The 26,471-nt window shown below is 40.1% G+C and overlaps 1 protein-coding gene across 1 annotated transcript; it reads left to right on the top strand.

Moving 5' to 3' along the window:
* Positions 1–5,979: 5,979 nt before the first annotated feature.
* On the top strand, positions 5,980–8,404 carry LOC130461916 (uncharacterized). Its single transcript, XM_056830214.1, has 2 exons — positions 5,980–7,832; positions 8,069–8,404. The coding sequence occupies exons 1-2, from the start codon at positions 7,391–7,393 to the stop codon at positions 8,104–8,106; spliced, it is 480 nt and encodes a 159-aa protein (XP_056686192.1). The 5' UTR covers positions 5,980–7,390; the 3' UTR covers positions 8,107–8,404.
* Positions 8,405–26,471: the final 18,067 nt, after the last annotated feature.

Here is a 26,471-nt window from a genome sequence, read left to right as displayed (position 1 = left end):
ATCCATGTCGCCGCCCATACACTCTCGACGAGTTAGTCCGCCTCCGAAGCCGAAGCCGAAGATGAGGCGTTTGTGATTCTCCTCCTCGCAAGATTTATCAACTTTTCGTCTTTCCCTATCCTAAAAATCGCCTGCGACGACGACGACAACGGCGAGGTCAAGAATGAAGCGATGACGATGTAATTCTTCCATCTCTCTCCTCCATTTTCCTTCATCTCCTCCATTTTCTTCATGATTTCAAAGTTGAATCGCAGTTTCTAGGGTTAGGGTTTGGTGCAATTAGTAGTATCCAGTTGATGTAAATCGTTTTCCTGAAAGTGTTGTTTGACTAATTTTGTTTGATATAGTTATTCTAGTTCGTGAATCGTTGATGCCGTTTGTCTAGATTTTTTTGATTAATTCTTTTGACTTTTAATCTTTGTTTTTGGTATTAGGTTTTTGTTTTTTCAGTTTTTGTGATTTTGATTTGATCTAGCAGGTGATCTCCACCGTCGTCAAATTACCGTCAATGAGGCCCAGTCTCGCAGTTGATGTTGCGGCGGCGGAGGCTACAACAAGGTGATCGACTGATCGTTATGGCAGTCACGGCGGACACGGTCGTCATCGTAGCGGTAGTATCTACCTTCGCCCCTCTACTCTTAATAGAGGATACTAAGGGTATACTCGTAATTGTACTATTGTAATGCCCCTGAGGTTTGCAATAATGCACCAAATACACCTGCGTGTTTCAAAAATCATAAAATACCCCTAAAGTTCCGTACTGTTCATTAAATGCTCCTGGATTTAACAGACGTTAGCTTGCCGTTAGTGATGTTTTACCAATTTGCCCTTAATTGTTGTTTGGCGCGATTTAGGTAACAACTGTGACTGAAATTCCAAAAAAAAAAAAACTTCTCAACTTCTCTTCTTTCTCTCTCCTTTCCCCTGTTCTTCAACCCTCATCAATTCTACTGTAACTGACAAAATTCTGGGTAGATCTTCAAGAATTTAGTGAAATTTGTTGCGTTCTCTTTTGGCGAGTTCGTGGGTGTTCGTTTGGTGAATTCGCGACAAAAAGGGGGCAACTTGGAGGCGATTTAGAGCTTCGGGTGCAGTGGACGAACAAGGGCCCTTTTCCGTGTTGGATTATCTACTTCAAGGTAATAATCCCTTCTTCGCTGATTTATTTTGCTTGTAAAGTACAATTTTTTTCGCGAAATTGATTGATTAGGGTTAGGGTTTTGCGAAATTGTCAGTGATTTTTTGAAATTGTCAGTTGAGATTAATTGATTGGTTAGAAGTTAGTTATTCCTTGGATTTGTTGTGAATAATTGTTTGGTTAGTTGTAAGTTGTGATTGTGACCTGTTGAATTTCATTGTGATCATGATTGTGGTTGTTTATTGATGAATTGTTGTTGGTTGAATCAAAATTCATGTTTTTTTTTCTTAAATTTTCCCTTTAGGATGACTGCAATGTGGTTGTTATTGCATCATGGATCACATAGCTTTGATGTGAGAGTTACAGACATGGAAAAGTATCGTCTTTTGAGGTTGTTTTTGGATATTTTTGAGGAATCTGTTAGGCAGGATGTGTTTTTACCTAGTACATTTGCCCTGTTTATTGAGTCTCTCTGTGGTAGAGTTGAGTTGGTAGATGATAAGACAATGAAGCTAATGTGGGGATGGAATTGGGGTAAGGACACTGCTGAAATATGGGTTGAGGGTACAGACAAACCAGGAGTGGTGTTTAGAAATGTTGTTGCCACAATTGAGCATCATAGGAAGGAGAGTGAGAGAAAGCTCAAAGAGAGACAAGATGAACTTCTTAGGGCTCAAAGAAAGGATGAAGAGGAAATGAGGAAAAAACAGGAGAGAGAGGACATTTTAAGGGAATTTCAGGAACAAATGGAGTACACAGTAGCTGTGGAGGTGCCTGTGGTTGATTGTGAGGACTTAAGCACTGAGTATGTGAGGATTATAAGCAAGGATGGTGCTGATGAGGTGTTTCCAGGAGCCTCTCAACCACAACCCACACAAGAATCTTCACCCTCCAAAAAACCTACTTCTCCTAAACCAAAACAAAAGGCCAAAGTCAAGCCAACTACTCCAAAAGCTCCTAAGGTTCCTAAAGCCAAGAAACTGACCCCTAAGAGGAGACCCACCCCAACTCAAAAACAGGCCACACCAAAGGCAAAAAAACCCACCCCAACAACAAAAAAGTCCACCTCAACACCACAGCAACCCACCCCAACTCCAGAACAATCAATCCCACCAGCACAACAACCCACCCCAACAACACAGCAGCCCATCCCACCACCACAGCAACCCAACCCATCACCACAAACACACCCCACCCATTCCCCACCACCACAGAACACCCAAAATGATCAACCACCCCATTCCCCACCACCAAAGAACACCCAAAATGATCAGCCACCCCATTCAACACCAACACAGAATCAGTCTGAAGCTGTTAAAAGGAAGGGGGGCAGAACTAGACCTACAGGGTTCAGGGTGAACAAAGTGACTGCCAAGAAAGCTGGAACTTGGGTATCCAAAGGGAAGGGCATAGGTAGGAAGGGTACAGGGAGGTCAAAGAGTGCAAGGGTGTTCACTGATATTGAGGATATAGGTTCAGAAGAGGAGAGTGAGGATTCAGATTGGGAGGAATCTGAACCAGACTCTGAACTAGAGGAGGATAAACTTGATGATTGGGTTGACTCTGATGTGGAGGCTGAGGTGATAACAGATGATGTGCCTGACTTATTGTTTGAGGAATGTTTGGATGGTTCTAGTAAGATGGATAAGGCCTACAAGAATGGAAAGATATGGACTCATCAACCATATGGGTCCATCAAATTAGAACCTTGGTTGATCTTTCCAGACAAGTCCACTTTCCTAGATGTTTTGAGGAGTTTTTGCATACAAGAGGGGTTTGGACTTAGTGTTGAGAGGGCTGACAGTAAGAGGTACACTGCAGTGTGTGCAATAGAAACTTGTGACTGGAGGATACATGCAAGTAAGATGTTTGACAGTGTCAGTTGGGCTATTAAGGGGATCAGTGGGTGCCACAAAACTTGTGGGAGATTGGAGGAGAACCTTGTGGTGACCTCTGAGTGGCTATGTAAGAACATGATGAGTCTAATTGAGGCCAACACTGAAATTCCTGTTGAGACATTGAGAAGGTATGCACAGGAGACATTTCAATTGAGGGTTAAAAAGAGATTGTTGTACAAAGTAAGGAGTATGGCAGTAGAGAAGATACATGGTGGTTGGGCTGAGGCTTATGAGTTGCTTCCTAGGTATGCTGAGATGATTAAACAGACAAACCCAGGAAGTTATGCACTGATTTCATGGGGTGCTACAAGTGGGGATGTGAACCCCAAGTTTAGAGCTTGTTTCTTCTCCTTTGCTGCTCAAGTCAAGGGGTTTTTGAGGGGGTGCAGGCCTATAATTGGAATAGATGGGGCTCATCTAAGTGGGTTTTACAAGGGGATCCTACTCACAGCTGTTGGCATTGATGGGAACAATGAAATATTTGTTCTGGCTTATAGGATAGTGGACACAGAGAGCTGTGATAGTTGGACACATTTCATGAGATGCTTGAGGCAGATGTTTGAGCAAGAGGGTTGCAACAAAGATGATTGGACCTTCATCAGTGACAGGATGAAGGTATATGTTCATTTTGCTCCTTTTTTGTTTCAATTTTATAATATTGCAACAGATATGATTGGCCTAAAATGAACATATTCTGTGTAGGGAGTTGACTTGGCAGTGAGAGATACTTTTCCTAGAGCTACTAGGAGAGTTTGCTGCCAACACTTGTACATGAATTGCAAAAATAATGGATTTAGTTGATCTGCTTTCTTCAAACTGTTTTGGATAGCTGCAAATGCACACAATGAGTATGTGTATGGTAAAGCATTAGAGAAGATCACTGCTCATGATCCAAATGCTGCTGCATACTTGGACACATGCCAGGAGCAGTGGTCCAGGCATATGTTTGACCCTGCTGTTTGTTGTGATCACAACACAACAAACTTTATGGAGTCATTCAATGCATGCACAAAACCATACAGAGACATGCCTGTATTCTCATTGTTGGAAGGTATAGCTCACCACTTCATGTTCTGTTCCTTTATTTTCTGATGTTTGTGATGTTCTTTGTATAATGTTGTATGTTGTTGTGTTGTTGTACAACAATCAGAAAGTGGTGTATGGAGAGGGTTGGGGCAAGATTTGACATGGCAATTGATATGGAGGATGGTCAGTTGACTGAGTATGCCAAGAAAGAGGTGGATGAAAGAACAGGAGAGTCTAGGTTCTGCTATGCTACAGCCTGTGGTGGGGGGGGGGAATTTGAGGTCAGAGATGCACATGTGAACTTCCCCATCAGGTTATCAACTAGAAGATGTGGGTGTGGGAAGTGGAAAATTTCTGGAATCCCCTGCAAGCATGCACTCAGGGTGATTTATGACCAAAGGCTGAACCCCATTGATTTTGTCTCCCCATTCTTCAAGTCTGCTACATACAAGCTTACATATGCAGACCACATTCACCCCATGTCAGACCCAACACAGTGGCCTAACTTTTCTCTCCCTACCATTCAGCCTCCAGTCATCAAAAGACAAGCTGGCAGACTTGCTAAGAAGAGAAAGAGAGGACCAAATGAACCCAGGAAGGGGAAGAGGAACAACAATGTGAAATGTGGAAAGTGCAGGGAGTTTGGTCATAACTCAAGGACATGTAAGAATGGAGGACCAAGCACTGGACCAAGCACTTCAGCAGCAGCAGGAGCAAGTACATCACAAGGGGGTCTAAGGGGGAGGAAAAGAGCAAACACAGCAACTTAACCATGCACAAAGTTAAAAGTTAGTCAGTTTTTGGTGAATTGTAGGTGCACAAAGTTAAAATAGCTTAGGCAATTTACAGTTAGTATTAGTTTTTGGAAAGAACACAAGTGCTTAGACAAGATGTTTTTGTGCAGTTTCAGTGGCATTTGTCCACTTAGAAATCAGTTTTTGTAAAGCTCATATGCTTAAACAAGTGATGTTATTGCTTGAAATTTGTTACAACTCTACTTCATTGCTATCTAAATTAGAAATGCAAACATTATTACACCAATTTTTATTGCAAACTTGAATTGTTGTTTCTGTTGTTTCAGTTTCTTCTTCAATAGCTTCAACTCTTCATGCATTCCCCTGCTTCCTTCTTGCATTCCCCTGTTTTCTTCTTGCATTCCCCTGTTTTCTTCTTGCATTCCCCTGTTTTCATCAGCTCTGTTTCCCTTGCTTTGAGCTTCATCAAGTGTCTGCTCAACAAAACCTTTGCACCACTTGAAATTATCACAAGGATCACACTTGTAGTAAAGCTTTTGCGGATTTTTAGCCGTTTCCGAGCTCCTAATTGCAAACCTTCTCCCACAATTGCAGTTTTTATTTGGAACTCTTAGGTATGACAAATTTGGGATGGAAGAGGATCCGGTTTTTGAATTAGAACTCATGGCTATTTAGGAAATAGAGGGCTAAACATGGAGCAAGTCAAGTGAACAACAACCTTACTTATAGGCAGCATGAACATAACGGCTATATTGTATTAAAACTAGCCGTTGGATTCAAATTATGAAGTTTGGGTATTTGGTGCAAAGAACTTTACAAATAGGTGTATACTATGCAAAACCTTTATATTTAGGTGCATTTTATGAATTTTAAACATGACTTAACGGAGGACTAACGGAAAGTCACAATAGGGGTATTTGGTGAACAGTTTTGAGTAAATAGGGGTATTTTATGAATTTTGAAACGCGCAGGTGTATTTGGTGCATTATTGCAAACCTCAGGGGCATTTCATGAAAAAACCGTATTATTATATATATATAAGTCTCAGGCACCCATATTAGGGTAAGCCGTATCATTATATTCACATGGTATCAAGAGCGTAGGTTTTCCTATAGATCCTAACCCTAAAATCTGTTTTCTTGAGTATACAAATAATCACCGATTAATATCAATAATCACCGATTAACCCCATTCAGTTTTCTGGTTTTGTGTGCATAATCAATATCTCAAAAGTCAGATTTTTGCTTTGGTTTTCGTGAGAATTTCAACTCTCCAATCACATAATTGGTTTTGGTTTTTGTTTCGTGAAAAGTCAGGTTTTTATTTGGATTTTGTTTCTTTGTTAAACCCAGTTCTTTCGCTTCCGCTCATTAATTATGGAGAACACAACTCTATTATCAACCTCGGCCGTGGACATTCCGGCGACCCCTGCCACCCCTGCGCAAGAATCGACACCTTTGCAGCAACTATCCGGCAACCACCGGCCAATCCCTTCCGGTTCGCAGCCAACAACATCTACTGGCGCACCACCCACCTTCACCTGGAAGCCGGCAAACACCATGCCCCGCCGCCTATTTGAGGGAAACTCCATACAGACTGGTCACGTTGGCAATTTGGGTCATTGTCCTGTTACAGGAACAGGAAATTTGGGCTCCTTGAGTTTCGGTTCTTACGGAGTAGACTATGACTCTTATGGATTTTCTCAGCATCCTCCCCCCCAGGGTCACACGCAGGGTGCTTTTGGTGGACCCACATTCGTGGGCAGTCAGGGACTGTCACCTCCTGTCTCAACGCCGAGTGGTTTCGGCCCACCACCCGGATTTTATCCTTACGGTCCGACTTTGTCTCAATTGTCGGGAATTTGGTAACTTCAACATCTAATGTTAAAAATATAGTTACTACTGTTCTTACTACTGTTGAAAATTATTTACCTTGGCGTACGCAGTTTGAATCTTTTTTGGTTTCTCCTGGCCTGTTAGGCTTCATTGATGGTTATATTACTATGCCTAATATGTTTGTATTTGATAATCAAAACCGACAACCTATGAATCCTGATTATTATCATTGGCTAAGAATAGATCAAACTTTACGTTGTTGGTTATTTGCGACTTTCTCTCAAGATATGCTTGTTGAGGTGCATGAAGTTAAGTTTTTTGCATTTGCTTTGGGAGAGACTTCAATCTCGTTTTATGCATGCTAGTATGACCCGTTCTATGGAGTTGAAAACTTTGTTACAACATGTTGCTAAGCAAGAATATCAATCTATGGAGTCATATTTGCGTGAAGTGAAAATTCTAGCTGATTCTCTGGTTGCGATTAACTCTCCAGTTTCTACTCATTACTTGATTTTTCACACTTTGATGGGTCTTGGTCAAGATTATGATGCCATGACAAGTCAATTTCTAAAATTTAGTGGCCACATTCCTTTTACTGATGTTCGTCGGGCTTGTTAAGTCACGAGCAACTTATTAAAGGTCGTCAGGCTAGGGAACAAGGTTTTGCCACACATCAGGCATTCTTGGCTAGTACTCGTTCTGTCTCAAATCGATCGGACAACAACTCCACTTCCACTAATGCAAGGAATAATTCTGAGGGATCTCGTGGCAACAATGGGGGTCGTGGGGTGGAAAATTAAAGGTCGTGGAAAAGGTTGTGGTGGTCGTGGAAAAGGCCGTGGTGGGGGTGCAAACCAAACACAAGCCCAAACACAAAATTCAGGAGGTACAACTTTATGTAATTCTGTTTTGTCATCTGATTGTGTTGTTGTTGCTCTTGCGTCCTGCGGTACTAATAATTTATTTGCAGGGAATTCTAATGTAGAGGGTGTGTTTGGTCCTAGTCCTACCAATATAGTCTGTCAAATCTGTTTCCATCCAGGTCATTCTGCAATTGCTTGCCTATCTTGTTATTATCAGAATTCGAATGCCGCTCTGGCTAGTCTTCCCACAAGAGAGCATAATGAGACTACTTGGTTTCCTGATTCCGGAACATCTTCTCACATGACTAACGACCTCGGTATGTTATCTGACAAATCTATTTATGCTGGTCCTGTTCATGTTGAAGTAGCGAATGGTACTAAAATCCCAATAAAACATGTTAGCAAGGTCACATTAAACTCAAACAGTCGTCCTTTGGTTTTAAACAACGTTTATCACTGTCCCGATATTAAATTTAATCTAATGTCGGTGCAAAAGTTAGCTAAAGATAACAATTGTACTGTGAGTTTTAATGGTTCTCATGTTTTTGTAAAGGACAACCAGTCGGGGGAGGTGCTTCTCAAAGCTTCTAGTCAAGGCAGTGTCTATCCCATCACCCTTACCAACCAACCTAGGAGATCCGTGGCTTTTGCGTCAATCACAGCTCCAGGTCCTACGTGGCATCGTCGTCTTGGTCATTGTGGTGATAGAGTATTAGGTGCTCTTAAGAGCAATAAGGCAATTGTTTGTGCTAGTAGTAATGTGTTTGATTGTGTTTCATGTTGCTTAGGAAAGTCTCATAGGCTACCGTTCCAAGATGTAATACACTCGTTTGATAAACCTTTGCAATTAGTTCATTCGGATTTGTGGCAATGGCCTGTTTTGTCAAACCTTGGTTTTAAATATTATGTTTGCTTTGTTGATGATTTCTCTCGCTATACTTGGATTTATCCTTTAAAACGAAAATCGGATGTGCATGATCGATTTATGGATTTTCAAAAATTAGTTGAGAATTTATTTGACTGCAAAATTAAATATTACCAAAGTGATGGGGGTCGGGAATTTGATAATGCTCCTTTGCTTGATCATTTTCGAAAATGTGGAATATCCTTTAGAAAATCTTGCCCAGACACCTAACAACAAAATGGTGTTGCTGAACGAAAGCATCGACATGTAATTGAACTTGCTCGAACGATGCTCATTGAGTCTTTGCTTCCTGGTCAATTATGGGTCGATGCTGCGTATACGGCAACGTATATTATAAATCGATTGCCAACCCCAGTTTTGCAAGGTGTCTCTGCATTTGAAAAATTATTTTCAAAGCAACCTGATTATTCGTTCTTACGTGTATTTGGTTGTGAGTGTTTTCCGAACTTTATTGCGAAACCGTCAAATAAGTTGACTCCACGGTCAGTTCAATGTGTTTTTATTGGGAATGCTCCGGGCTACAAGGGTTATAGATGTTATGAACCAAAGTCGAGTCGTGTTTATGTGAGTCAAAATGTAAAATTTCATGAGTCGGTATTCCCGTACAGAAATCTAGTGTCGTCTCGTCCTTCGTCGTTGGTCAATTCTAGTGATACAGATCCCTCCCTCCTCCTATTACCATCGTCTTTTCCCACTAGCGTCGCCCAAGCACCGTCTAGCTATCCCGTTGCATTACCTATAGATGATAACCTTGCCTTACCTCGCGTTGGGTTAGACCAGCCTTGCCCACAACCTGACCGTGGCAAAAATAGCAATGCCACAGCCAGGCCGCGGCCTACTCTGACTGGCGTTGTTCATTCAAGCCTGCTGCAGCATACCTGTGGTGAGACAAGCCCAGCCACAGGCACACCGCGGCCCAGCCTGCCTTGCTCCATTTCTATGCCTTGCCAACAACTCCCAGGCCCAAGACAATTGGCCCAACTAGAAACATCATCAGTACCTACTCCACAACACCCACCCACGTGTTCCCCTTCCCCACACCAGCATGTCCCCACACCGATGTGTTCCCCTTCCCTACACCAGCGGGTCCCACTCCCTTTGCAGCAAGAAAAGGCATCATCTCCCTTGGCCCATTCCCCTCCCTTGGCCCAAATGCTTATGGACCCCATTGACCCATTATTGTCATCATATCAAATCCATACTACACCATCCCAAGCACCTCCTTCGAGTGGTAGTTTTCCGGCTCCTTCTACGAGCAATGTTCATGGCATGCGAACACGTGCTAAAGATGGAATTTTTAAACCAAAATCAATATTAAATCTCAGTACAGTTGAAAAAGAAAAAGCACCAACTTGTTTTTCAAAAGCTAATAAAATTCTGAAATGGCGTGAAGCTATGGCGGAAGAGATTAATGCAATGCTTGTCAACAAAACTTGGGATTTAGTACCATTTAATGCGTCAAAGAACTTGGTTGGTACAAAATGGATTTATACGATAAATACTGACGAAGATGGTCATGTGATTAGGCCTAAGGCTCGTTTGGTTGCTCGTGGGTTCGGACAACAAGAAGTTATAGATTATTCTGAGACTTTTAGCCCTGTTGTTAAATCAACTACTATTCGGTTGGTTTTGTCTTTAGCCATTTCCTCTAATTGGGACATTCGTCAATTAGACGTTAAAAATGCGTTCTTACATGGTGATTTAATTGAGGAGGTATACATGAAACAACCTGCAGGTTTCATTCATCCTGATTTTCCTAACCACATTTATCGTCTTAGGAAAGCAATCTATGGTTTGAAACAGGCTCCTAGAGCTTGGTATCTTTGCTTCAGCAGTTGTTTGTTACAACAAGGCTTCTTTTGTTGTCAATCAGATAATTCTATGTTCATCTTTCGTTGTGACAAATTCATTATTTATCTTCTTCTTTATGTTGATGACATCATTGTCACAGGCAACTCGGCTCATTTGATCACCAAATTCATATCTCTTTTGTCTGCCGAGTTTTCTGTGAAAGATCTAGGTGATTTACACTACTTCCTAGGAGTCCAGGCGATACGTACTTCCAAAGGTTTATTTTTGTGTCAAAAGAAATATGTCCATGATTTACTTCTAAAATTCCATCTCCACACTGCTAAACCTGTGCGTACCCCTCTTCCTAGTCGTACCACACTTTCTATTACAGGCGGTGATTTATTATCCGATCCTACTGAGTATCGCAGTATGGTTGGGGCGTTACAGTACTTGACTATGACAAGACCTGATATTACATATGTTGTGCATTTAGTTTCCCAATTTATGCATGCACCCCGCACATCTCACTTGTTGGTTGTTAAGCGTAAATACAGGTACTTGCAGGGTACTTTAGACTACGGTCTATGGCTTCGCCCCGCCCCAGACATGTCCCTCATGGTTGCCTACTCAGATGCGGATTGGGCAGGTTGTTCTAATAGTTGCCGTTCCACCACTGGTTAAGCGATTTTTCTTAGGGGCAACCTAATTTCCTGGCGCTCGAAGAAGCAACCCACTGTCTCCAAATCTTCCACGGAAACAGAGTACCGCGCTGTGACAGGCTAAATCGCACTCCTATCAAAGATAAACCTAACGTTCACCAACTAAAAATATAGTAAGGGAAGCAGGGATCGTATCCACAGGGAAACAATGTTCTTTCTACTATTAATTAACTAATCTAGACTACTGGTAACAAAGAGTTGGATTGGTTTGTATATTAATCTAAAGCAAATAATCAAATCGGAAAATAACAATATTAAAGGAATCTAGGGCAACAGTTCACCATAAATGCAGAGCGGGATTGGACAACGGACAATAACAATCAATGAACAATCATAATTAGGAAAACATGCATCTCTCGAATCTTATGAATTCCTTAGGATAGAACAACTAGCGGGCTCTCGATACGTACTAGAAATAATTCCTATCTAATAGCCACAGACCAAAAAACATCATATTTATACCTCTCGGCGCATAATCTAAGGTTAATCAAACTCAAATCAAAATAGTCCGGCCGAACAGAATTGACGAACAATAATAATAAGCTATAGAAATTATAATCAATCAATCAATTAATCAAGTCCACATATAATCCCAATCATGCATTCATGGATCCCCTAAACCCTAGAAATTAAACTACTCACTCATGATAATAAATAACAAAGCAATTAACATAATAGAAAACATGATCAAGCAATAAGATAAATTAAAGCAAGAAACAATACCGACTTGAAGAACAATGGAATAATAAAGCTTGAATCTTTGATTAAAATTAAAACTAAGTGTTTGGAGAAAATAGAGAGAACTAAAATAGACTAAGTAATTAGAAAACTAAAATAAAAGGTGTCACTAAAAATATAAGGGGCTAGTATTTATAGTTTGCCCAAAATAGAGCCCAAAATCGGAAATAAAATCTCGCGAAATACGCTGGAGGTTGGCGTGGCCCGATCGGGAGACGCTTCGCCCGATCGGGCGACGCTTCGCCCGATCGGGCGATGTGCTCGACAGTCGGCCCGATCGGGCGAAATTCCGCCCGATCGGGCGGTTGCAAAATGCCCAGAACAGCGCCCAGAATGACCGCCCGATCGGGCGCGTGTTAAACTGCACGATCCTCTATCTTCAAAACGTCATATCTCCTTCGTTATTCGTCGAAATTAGACGAGTGACAACTTGTTGGAAAGATATTGAAGTCTATAATCCAACCCAATTGGAATTACATCATTTGGAGTTGTATAACTTGAGTTATGCTTAAAATAGTGGACTATAGTCATTTTTGTACTTCCTTCGTTATTCGCTTTGCTTCAAAACTCTTCAAACTTAATGTTTGTGCTCTCGAAAGTATATAATCTCTTGTATTGATTCAAATAAGTAGGAAATGCACAAAAATATGTTAATTCCTACAATGATGAACCTGAAACTACAAACACACTACAAGGAGCACATTAGTACTAAAAATCGCTCCGAAGAGCTCATTTGAGATCAAAAAGTACTAAGGGACGGGGGTAAAAACTCTATATAAAACGCATATATCAAACTCCCCCAAGCTAGATCCTTGCTTGTCCCTAAGCAAGGAAATCATCGATGAATACAAGACCAACTTCACCCCCACCATATTTCAAAATGAAAAACATAATTCAAGGCAAAATCTAACGAGCATGCATCAATGTCAACCAATCAAATCCACCCAACCACAAATCCTCCCTAACAATCGTCACGCAAAGCGAACCACAAGTGCACAATGGAATTCAAGACTAGTGCTCACACACTCATCACTCATTTATGTGGCGGGTAAAAGATGTACCCGTTCGCTCTCCTCCCAACATATAAGTGAACAATGCCCTCACACTCGTGTGTCTAGAAAAACATACACTCAACCTAGTAGTCGACTTGAAATGTGTCATGTCATAACTTGCATTGATAAACAACTATTTTCACATAAGTACGACTCTATGCACAAAGGTCGGAAGGTCTTCAAAGCTTGAAATGTTAGGCTTAGGTATGGGTGCGGTAAATTTGGGTATAATGTGAGCTTTAAAGCCTTGGCTTTGGGGAGCATAAATCCTATAAACAACCGTGATCAATCAACATAATGACCATAATCTCCCACTCAACACATGACAAAACAACAAATAGCCAACACCATACTTTCTTGCATTTTTTTCACAATTGTAACCAATCACTCATAAGGATATGAATTTGCAGAACTTGATTGAAACAACACTTTGAACTTTTTTATGAGAGTAATAGATTTTTCTCTTTCTTTTCCTTTCCAATCTCTCTTTTTTTCTTTCTTTTTAGAAACCTTCACATTTGTTTTGTTCTTTCATCTCTTTTCATTTTCAACTCATTTTCAACAACAAACATGATAAGACGAACTCCTTTTTCAATACCTACTTTGTGCTCAAAATGTAGCACATTACAACTCCCTCACCTCACTACTATTAGCTCCCCCAAGCTAGGCTTGGGACTAGTAACCAATGGGGTTTTTCATGGGCTTGTAATATGGCTAGTCACCGAATAAAAGGGCACAAGCAACAACATGGGTAGAAAAGGAGGGGACAGATGTATCTAATTTTATCTGAAGGCTACCTAAATAGAAAAATGCCTTCGTCCTCCACAATGTGCATGTATATGAGTCATAAAACACTACTAATAGTTGCAAATCAATACTCAAAATCAATGACACACCAGGAAGCTATCACACATCCTAACCAAATCAACTAGTCAAGCACCAAGTCGACAAATAGTTAGTCGGAGTTGACTCATGTTAAGGCATCAAAGCAATCGAATATCAAATCATGGCTAACACATCTACATTGCCCATCATCAAATACCAAGAATCAAAACAATTTTCGTTCAAGGGGCACAGGGAAGCATGATATTGTATTCATCGGAACGTATTTTTGTATTTTTTTTTTTCAAAGCAATAAACTACTCTAGAAAACATTAAACACACCAAAATAAACACACAAAAATAAGTAAATGCAAAAATAAAAGGAAAAACATACCTAATATGTACAAGTGAGTGAAACACCCCCCAAGCTAAATCAGACAATGTCCTCATTGGCTCAAGGGGTATCATGAGGAAAGTGAGCAAACCGTGGCTTATTTGTTGCTGATTCGCAAATCGCCCGATCGGGCAGCAGATCGCCCGATCGGGCGAATTTCGAACCTTTCCGTTGAATCTGTGCGCGCCCGATCGGGCGCACCTCGCCCGATTCGGATCGGGTGAAATGCAATGCCTTGTTTTATTGACTTTTCTCAGCCCACAATCCTTCCTTGACCTTTCTACGACGTCATCATCAACCGCCCGATCGGGCGGAATTTCGCCCGATCGGGCATTTCACTAGCCTTTTGTGTGGATCGGGCAACCGTCGCCCGTTCGGGCGATTTTCCAATATTTTCCTTGAATCGACACGCGCCCGATCGGACGCTCCTCGCCCGATCCGGATCGGGTGAAACGCAGACTACTCCGTTTCAGCTTGAATTCAACTTTTTCGAACTTGGAGCCTTAGACCTGCACAGCATTAAACGTCCAAACCGTAAAATACCCTCTTCTCACCTCTCTAACACCAAAAACTACAATGAAACACACACTTGCTCAAAAATTATACTAAAACACACAAACAAAAGCGAAAAATACACTACGAAAAGCAATAAATGGATAGTGAAATACTCATCCCCTATTAGATTGATGCAATGTCCCCATTACACAATCTTAGTTTATGTACAGACAACGAAAGGAAGGGGATGAGAGCCACGACAACTCATCGAATGGGGGCACCAAAGATGGTGCCATCTGGTGTCGAATCAATTGCCTTGGATGAGCTATGTGGCGCGGGAAGTGACAGACCACGACCCCGATCATGAATACGGTGCCCACCGTTCACCGAGCGCGTGTTGAAACTGCACGATCCTCTATCTTCAAAACGTCATATCTCTTTCGTTATTCGTTGGAATTAGACGAGTGACCACTTGTTGGAAAGATATTGAAGTTTATAATCCAACCCAATTGGAATTACATCATTTGGAGTTGTAGAACTTGAGTTATGCTTAAAATAGTGGACTATAGTCATTTTTGTACTTCCTTCGTTATTCGCTTTGCTTCAAAACTCTTCAAACTTAATGTTTGTGCTCTCGAAAGTATATAATCTCTTGTATTGATTCAAATAAGTAGGAAATGAACAAAAATATGTTAATTCCTACAATGATGAACCTGAAACTACAAACACACTACAAGGAGCACATTAGTACTAAAAATCGCTCCGAAGAGCTCATTTGAGATCAAAAAGTACTAAGGGACGGGGGTAAAAACTCTATATAAAACGCATATATCACGCTGTTGCATACACGGTACAGGATACTCTTTGGATTCGTTCCTTGTTAGCTGAGTTGGGAATCGTCATTCGCGCATCCGTGAAGCTCTTTTGCGATAATATTTCTACATCCTATCTTGCGGTGAATCCGGTTCAGCATGATCGTAGCAAGCATATCAAAATAGATTATCATTTTGTTCGGGAGCGTGTTGCTCATGGTGATTTAGTTGTACGTTATGTCCCTACTGAGTTACAAATCGCTGACATTTTTACGAAAGTTTCATCTGGTTTGCGTTTTGAGTTTTTAAGGTCCAATTTGCACGTGGGTCCCCCTGCACAGATTGAGGGGGTGTAATAGAGGATACTAAGGGTATACTCGTAATTGTACTATTTTACGATATTATTATATATATGAGTCCCAGACACCCGTATTAGGGTAAGCCGTATCATTATATTCACAACTCTGTTTCTTAGTGGTTGGTGGTGAAGTTGTTCGCTATTGTTGGTCGTGGCTGTTGATCAATATCAAGGAGAAATCTTAAAAACTAAGGAGTACGTAACATTTGCATAAGTCTAATCCCGGAAAATCGTCTATTAGTTAATTTTAATATTTGCATAAGTATAAATTTAGTGACTTAGATTCCACTAATTTTGTTTTAGTTAAATAAAAGAAATAAAAATTTGTTTTTTTTCACAAAAATAAAATAAAAACGGAACTAAAAGGGGGAAAAGAATATTTTCTTTTCAAAAAATGATTTAAGTGAAAAAACTTTAGAAAACTTGAAATTTTAATATCTTTTATGCACCACAAAGACCATAATTTAGTTGCAAACTCACGTAAATTCCACAAACGGGCACCAATACTACACAATTTGCCAATGCTCACAATGAATTAAAAACCCCCAAATTGATTTCAAAAGTTAGGGTTTTAAATTCATGAACAAAACATGGTGAATATGGGAGATTGGAGAGGAGAAGAGAGGGCTGGTGGTGAACTGGTGTGCGCGGGGGGTGCGATGGTTGTGGGTGAGAGAGGACCGAACACGAGGGAGGGAGGGAGGTAGGGCGGCGCTGGTGGTGCGGCGCCGGCATAACTGCCGGTTGGGTGATGGTGGTCGGACTGGGCGAGAGAAGGTGGCAGGAGGGAGATGGTTGTGCGAAGGAGGCTGCGTGTGGTTGTGGGTGAGGGAGAAAGCGAGGAGGGAGGGGGGTGGCGCGCTGACTGCCGGTGGTGCGCTGGCAGGTGTGCGGGCTGGTGAGGGAAACAGGAAGGGGGGTAATTGTGATGGGGTGAGGGAAGGTGTGCAGGCTGGTGCGCCGACTGAGTTAGGCGCGGCAGTTCGGTGCCGGCGTAACGCCGGTGAGGTGATGCGCCGCCGGCTGTTGGGGAGTGGTTGAGAGAGAGAGAAGTCGAAGGAAGGAGAAGCGGGTGAAGGAAGGTGGCTGAACTGTGTGCGCGGGGGTGGTGGCTGGGTCGTCGGGGGAGGTGGTGTTCGTGTCTGGGGAGTTTCAATTTATTTATTTATTTGAATCAGGTGGGGGGCGGGAAATCCAGCGAGGGCGCTGGTTCGCCAGCGGGCAAGGTAGAAGATGCAGTTGTGGAGGGGAAAACGGCCAGCGAGGCCGCTGGAGGGACGCTGGCTTACGCGCTCAACAGAAGGGCTGAGCCAGCGTGGTCGCTGGTTGGAGCGCGATGCACATTCGTGTGCACAACAGATTGGTGATGCTTGCCGTTGTAAAATCGTGGCTCGCTAGAACTTGTCGATGCATTGAAATTTGCGGACTTAATTCGATCTTGCACCTACAAATCCCTAAGAAAAATCATGCACCACTAAACTCAAAAGTTAGAATTGTTAGTAAAATTAAACGCAAAAAAAATAAATAATAAAAATAAAAATAAATACGATGAACGAAAAACTAATCTAAAAATAAAAGAAAATTATGAATTCAAGTGAACTCAAAGGAAAATAATCGCTAGTAAAATTAAACGCAAAATAGATAAATAAATAAATAAATAGATACAATTAACGAAAACTAATCTAAAAATAAAATAAAATTATGAATTCGAGTGAACTCAAAGGAAAATATTTTTGTGCTTTTGTTGTTTTTTATATTTTTTTTATTTATTTTTCAATAGATTAAACATATAGAAATAAAATACTAAATTAAAATGGAAATAAATGAAGAAAATTGAAATGAAGGAAAGTTAGGAATCGGGTTGCCTCCCGATAAGCGCTCGTTTTAAGTCATTAGCTTGACTCCACTCAAATTGTTAATCAGAAGAATCCAACGCCTTGAGTAATTTATCAAATGCCCCTACAAACATGTCATTGAGCACTACGTATGGCTTGAGTAAAACCAAATTCATCCTCGCAAACAGGGTATTAGATAAATAAACATAAAAAATAAAACCAAAAGAAAAAGATTCAGAACTAGAGGAAAAATCAAAAGAAAAAGAAAAAGGAGAATATTTACAACTTCCCTCTAATTGCTCCTCGGGCAATGTAAATGTTTTAGAATGAGCATCAAGGTCGGCAAGGTCAATTGTATCATGGAATGGAGGCCTATTGATAAAGTACGAAAGACTTAACATGGGCGATGAAGGAACAAGATCAAGCCTCCGCGAGAACGGGACATAGGCGGGAGGAGATATAGGCTCAACATTAATGTTTTTACCTACAATTCCACCCTCGTGAATAAACTTGTCACTAAAACCTTCAACCAAACGTTTTGCAACCAATGGTTTCTCAACCATCGATTCTACAACCATTAGTGATTCTTTATCCTCCAAAGTCTCCGTTATATCCAACTTTTCCTCATCAGTACCAAAAGTCAAATGATAACCTTCCTCTAATTAACTAACATTCTCAACAAATCCATCATCATCATCATCATCATCATCATCATCATCATAATCATTATAAAGGATTTTCATGTCGCAATAAGATGGTTCGAGTTGAAAATTTTGCATATCAAATCGAAGGAAAGGGTTGACAGTACTAACATATGACTCGTTATAGGGAGAAAGAGAAGTATCATGGTCATGACAATGACAACAAGAACAATAATACAGGGGAGGGGGGGTGAGTTTGAGGAATAGGAAAAGAGAAATTTTGCAGAGTAGGTTCAACAAACATTGTCATCTCCCAGTCATATGTATCTCTAGCTAATTGCTCAATCAAATCCCAACACTCTTCTGGAGTCTTCTCCACAAATATATAACTACTCATGGAATCCAACACCAATCTTGTATCTTCATTTAATCCCTCATAAATCACCATACATAGTTCCCATTGTTCAAAAAGATGATTTGGACCAAGAAAATCTCCGAGCCTATAATAATACCTCCAAAATACTTCATTCTCAAATTGAGGAAAACAAATAGAAGCCATAAAATAAAAAACATAAAAAAATATTTATACACAAACGAAAAAAATATATACAATGTAGCCTGATATGTGTGTTTTATGTAGAGTTTTTACCCCCGTCCCTTAGTACTTTTTGATCTCAAATGAGCTCTTCGGAGCGATTTTTAGTACTAATGTGCTCCTTGTAGTGTGTTTGTAGTTTCAGGTTCATCATTGTAGGAATTAGTATATTTTTGTGCATTTCCTACTCATTTGAATCAATAAAAGAGATTATGTACTTTCGAGAGCACAAACATTAAGTTTGAAGAGTTTTGAAGCAAAGCGAATAACGAAGGAAGTATAAAAATGATTATAGTCCACTATTTTAAGCATAACTCAAGTTCTAAAACTCCAAATGATGTAATTCCAATCGGGTTGGATTATAGACTTCAATATCTTTCCAACAAGTGGTCACTCGCCTAAATCCGACGAATAACGAAGGAAATATGACGTTTTGAAGATAGAGAATCGTGCAGTTTCAACACGCGCCTGATCGGGCGGGCTTCGCCCGATCCGGATCGGGCGGTCATTCTGGGCGCTGTTCTGGGCATTTTGCAACCGCCCGATCGGGCGGAATTTCGCCCGATCGGGCCGACTATCGAGCACATCGCCCGATCGGGCGAAGCGTCGCCCGATCGGGCTACGCCAACCTCCAGCGTATTTCGCGAGATTTTATTTCCGATTTTGGGCTCTATTTTGGGCAAACTATAAATACTAGCCCCTTATATTTTTAGTGACATCTTTTATTCTAGTTTTCAATACTTAGTTTATTTCTAGTTTTCTCTCCAATTATTCAAATACTTAGTTTTTAATTTCAAGTAAAGATCCAAACTTTATTATTTTATTTGTTCTTCAATTCGGTATTATTTCCTACCTTAATTTATTTTGTTGCTTTAATCATGTTTTCCATTATGCTAATTGCTTTGTTATTTATTATCATGAGTGAGTAGTTTAATTTCTAGGGTTTAGGGGATCCATGAATGCATGATTGGGATTATATGTGGGCTTGATTATTGATTGATTGATTATAATTTCTATAGCTTATTATTATTGCTCGTCAATTCTGTTCGGCCGGACTATTTTGATTTGAGTTTGATTAACCTTGGATTATGCGCCGAGAGGTATAAATCTGATGTTTTTGGTCTGTGGCTATTAGATAGGAATTATTTCTAGTACGTAGCGAGAGCCCGCTAGTTGTTCTATCCTAAGGAATTCATAAGATTCGAGAGATGCATGTTTTCCTAGTTATGATTGTTAATTGATTGTCATTGTTCGTTGTCCAATCCCGGTCTGCATTTATGGTGCACCGTTGCCCTAGATTCCTTTAATATTGTTATTTTCCGATTTGATTATTTGCTTTAGTTTAATATACAAACCAATCCAACTCTTTGTTACCAGTAGTCTAGATTAGTTAATTAATAGTAGAAAGAACATTGTTTCCCTGTGGATACGATCCCTGCTTCCCTTACTATATTTTTAGTTGGTGAACGTTAGGTTTATCTTTGATAGGAGTACGATTTAGCCTGTCAAATTTTGGCGCCGTTGCCGGGGAAACGGTTTAATTTTCTGCTACTAATTTTATGATTTAGATTATTTTCTTGAGTCTCATAGAACTTCCTGTTCTTTGAGACCATGTATATATTTTATTTTCTTTAGTTTATTTTTTTATTAATTTTTTTTTTTAATTTTTTTAATTTTTTTTTCCCCTTAAAAAAATGGATTATTATTCTTTCCCTCAATTCTTAAATGAGCCCTTTTGGGTTTATTTCGATAGGCTAAATGATTTTATTGGTTACCACAATTTTAATCTTTGGGATTCTTGTGGTTTTTCTTATGGTGGTTTAAATGAGTATACAAGGAATGTGATAGAAAGTAGATTTAATGGTGATTTTCGAGCCTTGTCTTTGGATGATATGTGGGATTACTATATGTGGTTTGCAAGGGATTTGTATGAGCGTGAAATGGCGATTCATGTTACATGTGCTAATCCAAATTATGAGCATAATCTACATGTTTCTACCCCCTCTCCCTTGAATGCTTGTTATAATGAGGTGCATTCTAATGTTTATGATAATCATGTATATTCTAACGACTTATCTAACCCTTGCATGGATATCAATGTTTTGCCTCATGATTCCACTGTTGCTTCTCCCGTGTATTATTGTGAACCCTTGCTCAATCCTGTTCAACCCGAATCAGAAAGCAGAGATAGCTTCTTAGAGGAATTAAGAAGATTAAACTCCGAGATTGAGATTCAGTGTACTAGATCTCAAGAGGCTACTAATGAGATTATTAAAGCTAGTAAGGCTACTCTTGAGAGATTTAGAAAAGTTCAAGAAATTATTGAAAATAATGATTCGAGTTGTGTTGGGGATTGGGGTCAACTGAGTGAACCCATAGGCAACCAAGAGTGGGAGGAGCTTATAACAGAGGCTGAGGATGAGTGGGAGGATGATGATTTGACTGTTGGATCAATGGATGAAGGATTTGTTGAAACTGAAAAGCCATATGTCATAGAGCAAGTCCATGAGGAAGTTGAAGTTGATAAAACCCTTGTTGTTGTGTCAACCCCTACCCCTCATATTCCAAGTACAAGAAGGGTTATTCTTAGCCCCGTTTACACCGTCTCACTCCCCTTCTCTTTCCCCATAAAACCTTTACTTGAGGATCTTCCTCCTCCCCATGAAAATCAAAAGCCCAATGACCCAATAGAGTATGTTCCTCTTTGTGAATCTTTCGCAGGTACTTACAATACTTACAAAGAAGAGGTGGATGCTTTGCAGAGAGCTCTATATGGTGAAGAGCCTATCCACCATGAATTCCAAAACACAGAGAGAGCTATTTCATTGATCATTGAGGTTGAAGAATCAATAGTCCGTAAAAACAACTTCCATAAGGAGAGTATGCCTACTTTCTCTTTTCCTTCCTTTTCTTATTCTTCTTTTATTGTTGTTTTTTCTTTTTGTTCTTCTTCCTTTAGGCATCCTACTCCTTACTGGCATAGAGTTCATTCGGACTTTATGCAAATGTTGTTGTTGATTATCGTGCATGTCTTGTTGCACGAAAGTTGTGCGAGTGCGCATGACAAGCTTCTGCGTTCGTTCGTTGGTTATTTACTAACCAATCTCTTTGCGGGAGGCACGATTTGATGATGTTGAGACCCGAAAGGCCGAAAGCTCGGTGAACGGTGGGCACCGTATTCATGATCGGGGTCGTGGTCTGTCACTTCCCGCGCCACATAGCTCATCCAAGGCAATTGATTCGACACCAGATGGCACCATCATTGGTGCCCCCATTCGATGAGTTGTCGTGGCTCTCATCCCCTTCCTTTCGTTGTCTGTACATAAACTAAGATTGTGTAATGGGGACATTGCATCAATCTAATAGGGGATGAGTATTTCACTATCCATTTATTGCTTTTCGTAGTGTATTTTTCGCTTTTGTTTGTGTGTTTTAGTATAATTTTTGAGCAAGTGTGTGTTTCATTGTAGTTTTTGGTGTTAGAGAGGTGAGAAGAGGGTATTTTACGGTTTGGACGTTTAATGATGTGCAGGTCTAAGGCTCCAAGTTCGAAAAAGTTGAATTCAAGCTGAAACGGAGTAGTCTGCGTTTCGCCCGATCCGGATCGGGCGAGGAGCGCCCGACCGGGCGCGTGTCGATTCAAGGAAAATATTGGAAAATCGCCCGAACGGGCGACGGTTGCCCGATCCACACAAAAGGCGAGTGTAATGCCCCATCGGGCGAAATTCCGCCCGATCGGGCGGTTGATGATGACGTCGTAGAAAGGTCAAGGAAGGATTCTGGGCTGAGAAAAGTCAATAAAACAAGGCATTGCATTTCGCTCGATCCGGATCGGGCGAGGTGCGCCCGATCGGGCGCACAGATTCAACAGAAAGGTTCGAAATTCGCCCGATCGGGCGATCTGATGCCCGATCGGGCGATCTGCTGCCCGATCTGGCGATCTGCTGCCCGATCGGGCGATTTGCGAATCAGCAACAAATAAGCCACGGTTTGCTCACTTTCCTCATGATACCCCTTGAGCCAATGAGGGCATTGTCTGATTTAGCTTGGGGGGGTGTTTCACTCACTTGTACATATTAGGTATGTTTTTCCTTTTATTTTTGCATTTACTTATTTTTGTGTGTTTATTTTGGTGTGTTTAATGTTTTCTAGAGTAGTTTATTGCTTTGAAAAAAAAAATACAAAAATACGTTCCGATAAATACAATTTCATGCTTCCCTGTGCCCCTTGAACGAAAATTGTTTTGATTCTTGGTATTTGATGATGGGCAATGTAGATGTGTTAGCCATGATTTGATATTCGATTGCTTTGATGCCTTAACATGAGTCAACTCCGACTAACTATTTGTGGACTTGGTGCTTGACTAGTTGATTTGGTTAGGATGTGTGATAGCTTCCTGGTGTGTCATTGATTTTGAGTATTGATTTGCAACTATTAGTAGTGTTTTATGACTCATATACATGCACATTGTGGAGGATGAAGGCATTTTTCTATTTAGGTAGCCTTCAGATGAAATTAGATACATTTGTCCCCTCCTTTTCTACCCATGTTGTTGCTTGTGCCCTTTTATTCGGTGACTAGCCATATTACAAGCCCATGAAAAACCCCATTGGTTACTAGTCCCAAGCCTAGCTTGGGGGAGCTAATAGTAGTGAGGTGAGGGAGTTGTAATGTGCTACATTTTGAGCACAAAGTAGGTATTGAAAAAGGAGTTCGTCTTATCATGTTTGTTGTTGAAAATGAGTTGAAAATGAAAAGAGATGAAAGAACAAAACAAATGTGAAGGTTTCTAAAAAGAAAGAAAAAAAGAGAGATTGAAAAGGAAAAGAAAGAGAAAAATCTATTACTCTCATAAAAAAGTTCAAAGTGTTGTTTCAATCAAGTTCTGCAAATTCATATCCTTATGAGTGATTGGTTACAATTGTGAAAAAAATGCAAGAAAGTATGGTGTTGGCTATTTGTTGTTTTGTCATGTGTTGAGTGGGAGATTATGGTCATTATGTTGATTGATCACGGTTGTTTTTAGGATTTATGCTCCCCAAAGCCAAGGCTTTAAAGCTCACATTATACCCAAATTTACCGCACCCTTACCTAAGCCTAACATTACAAGCTTTGAAGACCTTCCGACCTTTGTGCATAGAGTCGTACTTATGTGAAAATAGTTGTTTATCAATGCAAGTTATGACATGACACATTTCAAGTCGACTACTAGGTTGAGTGTATGTTTTTCTAGACACACGAGTGTTGTGAGTTTGGGAGGGCATTGTTCACTTATATATTGGGAGGAGAGCGAACGGGTACATCTTTTACCCGCCACATAAATGAGTGATGAGTGTGTGAGCACTAGTCTTAAATTCCATTGTGCACTTGTGGTTCACTTTGCGTGACGATTGTTAGGGAGGATTTGTGGTTGGGTGGATTTGATTGGTTGACATTGATGCATGCTCGTTAGATTTTGCCTTGAATTATGTTTTTCATTTTGAAATATGGTGGGGGTGAAGTTGGTCTTGTATTCATCGATGATTTTCTTGCTTAGGGGCAAGCAAGGATCTAGCTTGGGGGAGTTTGATATGTGTGTTTTATGTAGAGTTTTTACCCCCGTCCCTTAGTACTTTTTGATCTCAAATGAGCTCTTCGGAGCGATTTTTAGTACTAATGTGCTCCTTGTAGTGTGTTTGTAGTTTCAGGTTCATCATTGTAGGAATTAGTATATTTTTGTGCATTTCCTACTCATTTGAATCAATAAAAGAGATTATGTACTTTCGAGAGAACAAACATTAAGTTTGAAGAGTTTTGAAGCAAAGCGAATAACGAAGGAAGTACAAAAATGACTATAGTCCACTATTTTAAGCATAACTCAAGTTCTATAACTCCAAATGATGTAATTCCAATTGGGTTGGATTATAGACTTCAATATCTTTCCAACAAGTGGTCACTCGCCTAAATCCGACGAATAACGAAGGAAATATGACGTTTTGGAGATAGAGGATCGTGCAGTTTCAACACGCGCCTGATCGGGCGGGCTTCGCCCGATCCGGATCGGGCGGTCATTCTGGGCGCTGTTCTGGGCATTTTGCAACCGCCCGATCGGGCAGAATTTCTCCCAATCGGGCCGACTATCGAGCACATCGCCCGATCGGGCGAAGCGTCGCCCGATCGGGCCACGCCAACCTCCAGCGTATTTCGCGAGATTTTATTTCCGATTTTGGGCTCTATTTTGGGCAAACTATAAATACTAGCCCCTTATATTTTTAGTGACATCTTTTATTCTAGTTTTCAATACTTAGTTTATTTCTAGTTTTCTCTCCAATTATTCAAATACTTAGTTTTTAATTTCAAGTAAAGATCCAAACTTTATTATTTTATTTGTTCTTCAATTCGGTATTATTTCCTACCTTAATTTATTTTGTTGCTTTAATCATGTTTTCCATTATGCTAATTGCTTTGTTATTTATTATCATGAGTGAGTAGTTTAATTTCTAGGGTTTAGGGGATCCATGAATGCATGATTGGGATTATATGTAGGCTTGATTATTGATTGATTGATTATAATTTCTATAGCTTATTATTATTGCTCGTCAATTCTGTTCGGCCGGACTATTTTGATTTGAGTTTGATTAACCTTGGATTATGCGCCGAGAGGTTTAAATCTGATGTTTTTGGTCTGTGGCTATTAGATAGGAATTATTTCTAGTACGTAGCGAGAGCCCGCTAGTTGTTCTATCCTAAGGAATTCATAAGATTCGAGAGATGCATGTTTTCCTAGTTATGATTGTTAATTGATTGTCATTGTTCGTTGTCCAATCCCGGTCTGCATTTATGGTGAACCGTTGTCCTAGATTCCTTTAATATTGTTATTTTCCGATTTGATTATTTGCTTTAGTTTAATATACAAACCAATCCAACTCTTTGTTACCAGTAGTCTAGATTAGTTAATTAATAGTAGAAAGAACATTGTTTCCCTGTGGATACGATCCCTGCTTCCCTTACTATATTTTTAGTTGGTGAACGTTAGGTTTATCTTTGATAGGAGTACGATTTAGCCTGTCATAGCCTCACCAAAAATAAAAGCTAAAAAGAAAAATAAAAATGTCTCCCCGGCAACGGCGCCAAAATTTGATAGGTTGTCGTACACCCGTCAAAAATAAAATCATAACGAAACCTCCTAACAATGTAGTAGGGTAAGCAGGGTCGAATCCACAGAGAGATGGCTATTTAAATATAGCTTTCAAGGTATGGTGAAACTAACAATGTCACGAAATTTAGGATTGAATGTTTAAACTAAAAGAAATAGAAAAATATACTAAAAGATCTAGGGCAACGGTTAACCATGTTCATAGTTCAGAATCAATCAAAACATCATCAACAATTCAAATATTATCTAGAGCATAAGTTAATCCTACGATCGGGTCTTAACACTCTCAATTCAACATATGCAGTACGATCGCTAACATAATCAGAAATGCTAGTTGTAGGTAAGCCTCTAAAATTCGATCTTTCGATTCTAAATCCTATTAGCATGATTTAATCAAACAATTGATCAGATTGCAAAGATTAACAATATAAACCTAGTCAACTAGAAATATCAACGAATAATCAAACCATCAACAATAATAGTAAGGACTCAATATAAACATGGATTCCCAAACCCTAGAAAGCAAACTATTCAATCATGAAATAATATGAAACTTAAGTCTAGGAATGCAAACATAATTAAAAGCGATAAATAAAACAAAGAGAAAAATCAATAATACCTCAAAGAGTTACATTAATGGAGTA

The sequence above is a fragment of the Spinacia oleracea genome, chromosome 5 (genome assembly GCF_020520425.1).
Source record: "Spinacia oleracea cultivar Varoflay chromosome 5, BTI_SOV_V1, whole genome shotgun sequence".
Lineage (NCBI taxonomy): Eukaryota > Viridiplantae > Streptophyta > Magnoliopsida > Caryophyllales > Amaranthaceae > Spinacia > Spinacia oleracea.
The sequence above is the reverse complement of the archived record's forward strand: the minus strand, read 5'-3'. Positions and strand labels throughout refer to the sequence as shown.

Bases quoted from the DNA above. Each gene is read 5' to 3' on its own strand.
- LOC130461916 (XM_056830214.1), top strand. From the start codon at position 7,391: ATGCAAGGAATAATTCTGAGGGATCTCGTGGCAACAATGGGGGTCGTG. The intron at 7,833-8,068 runs GTATGTTATCTG...GTTTTTGTAAAG, and splicing joins TCACATGACTAACGACCTCG to GACAACCAGTCGGGGGAGGT.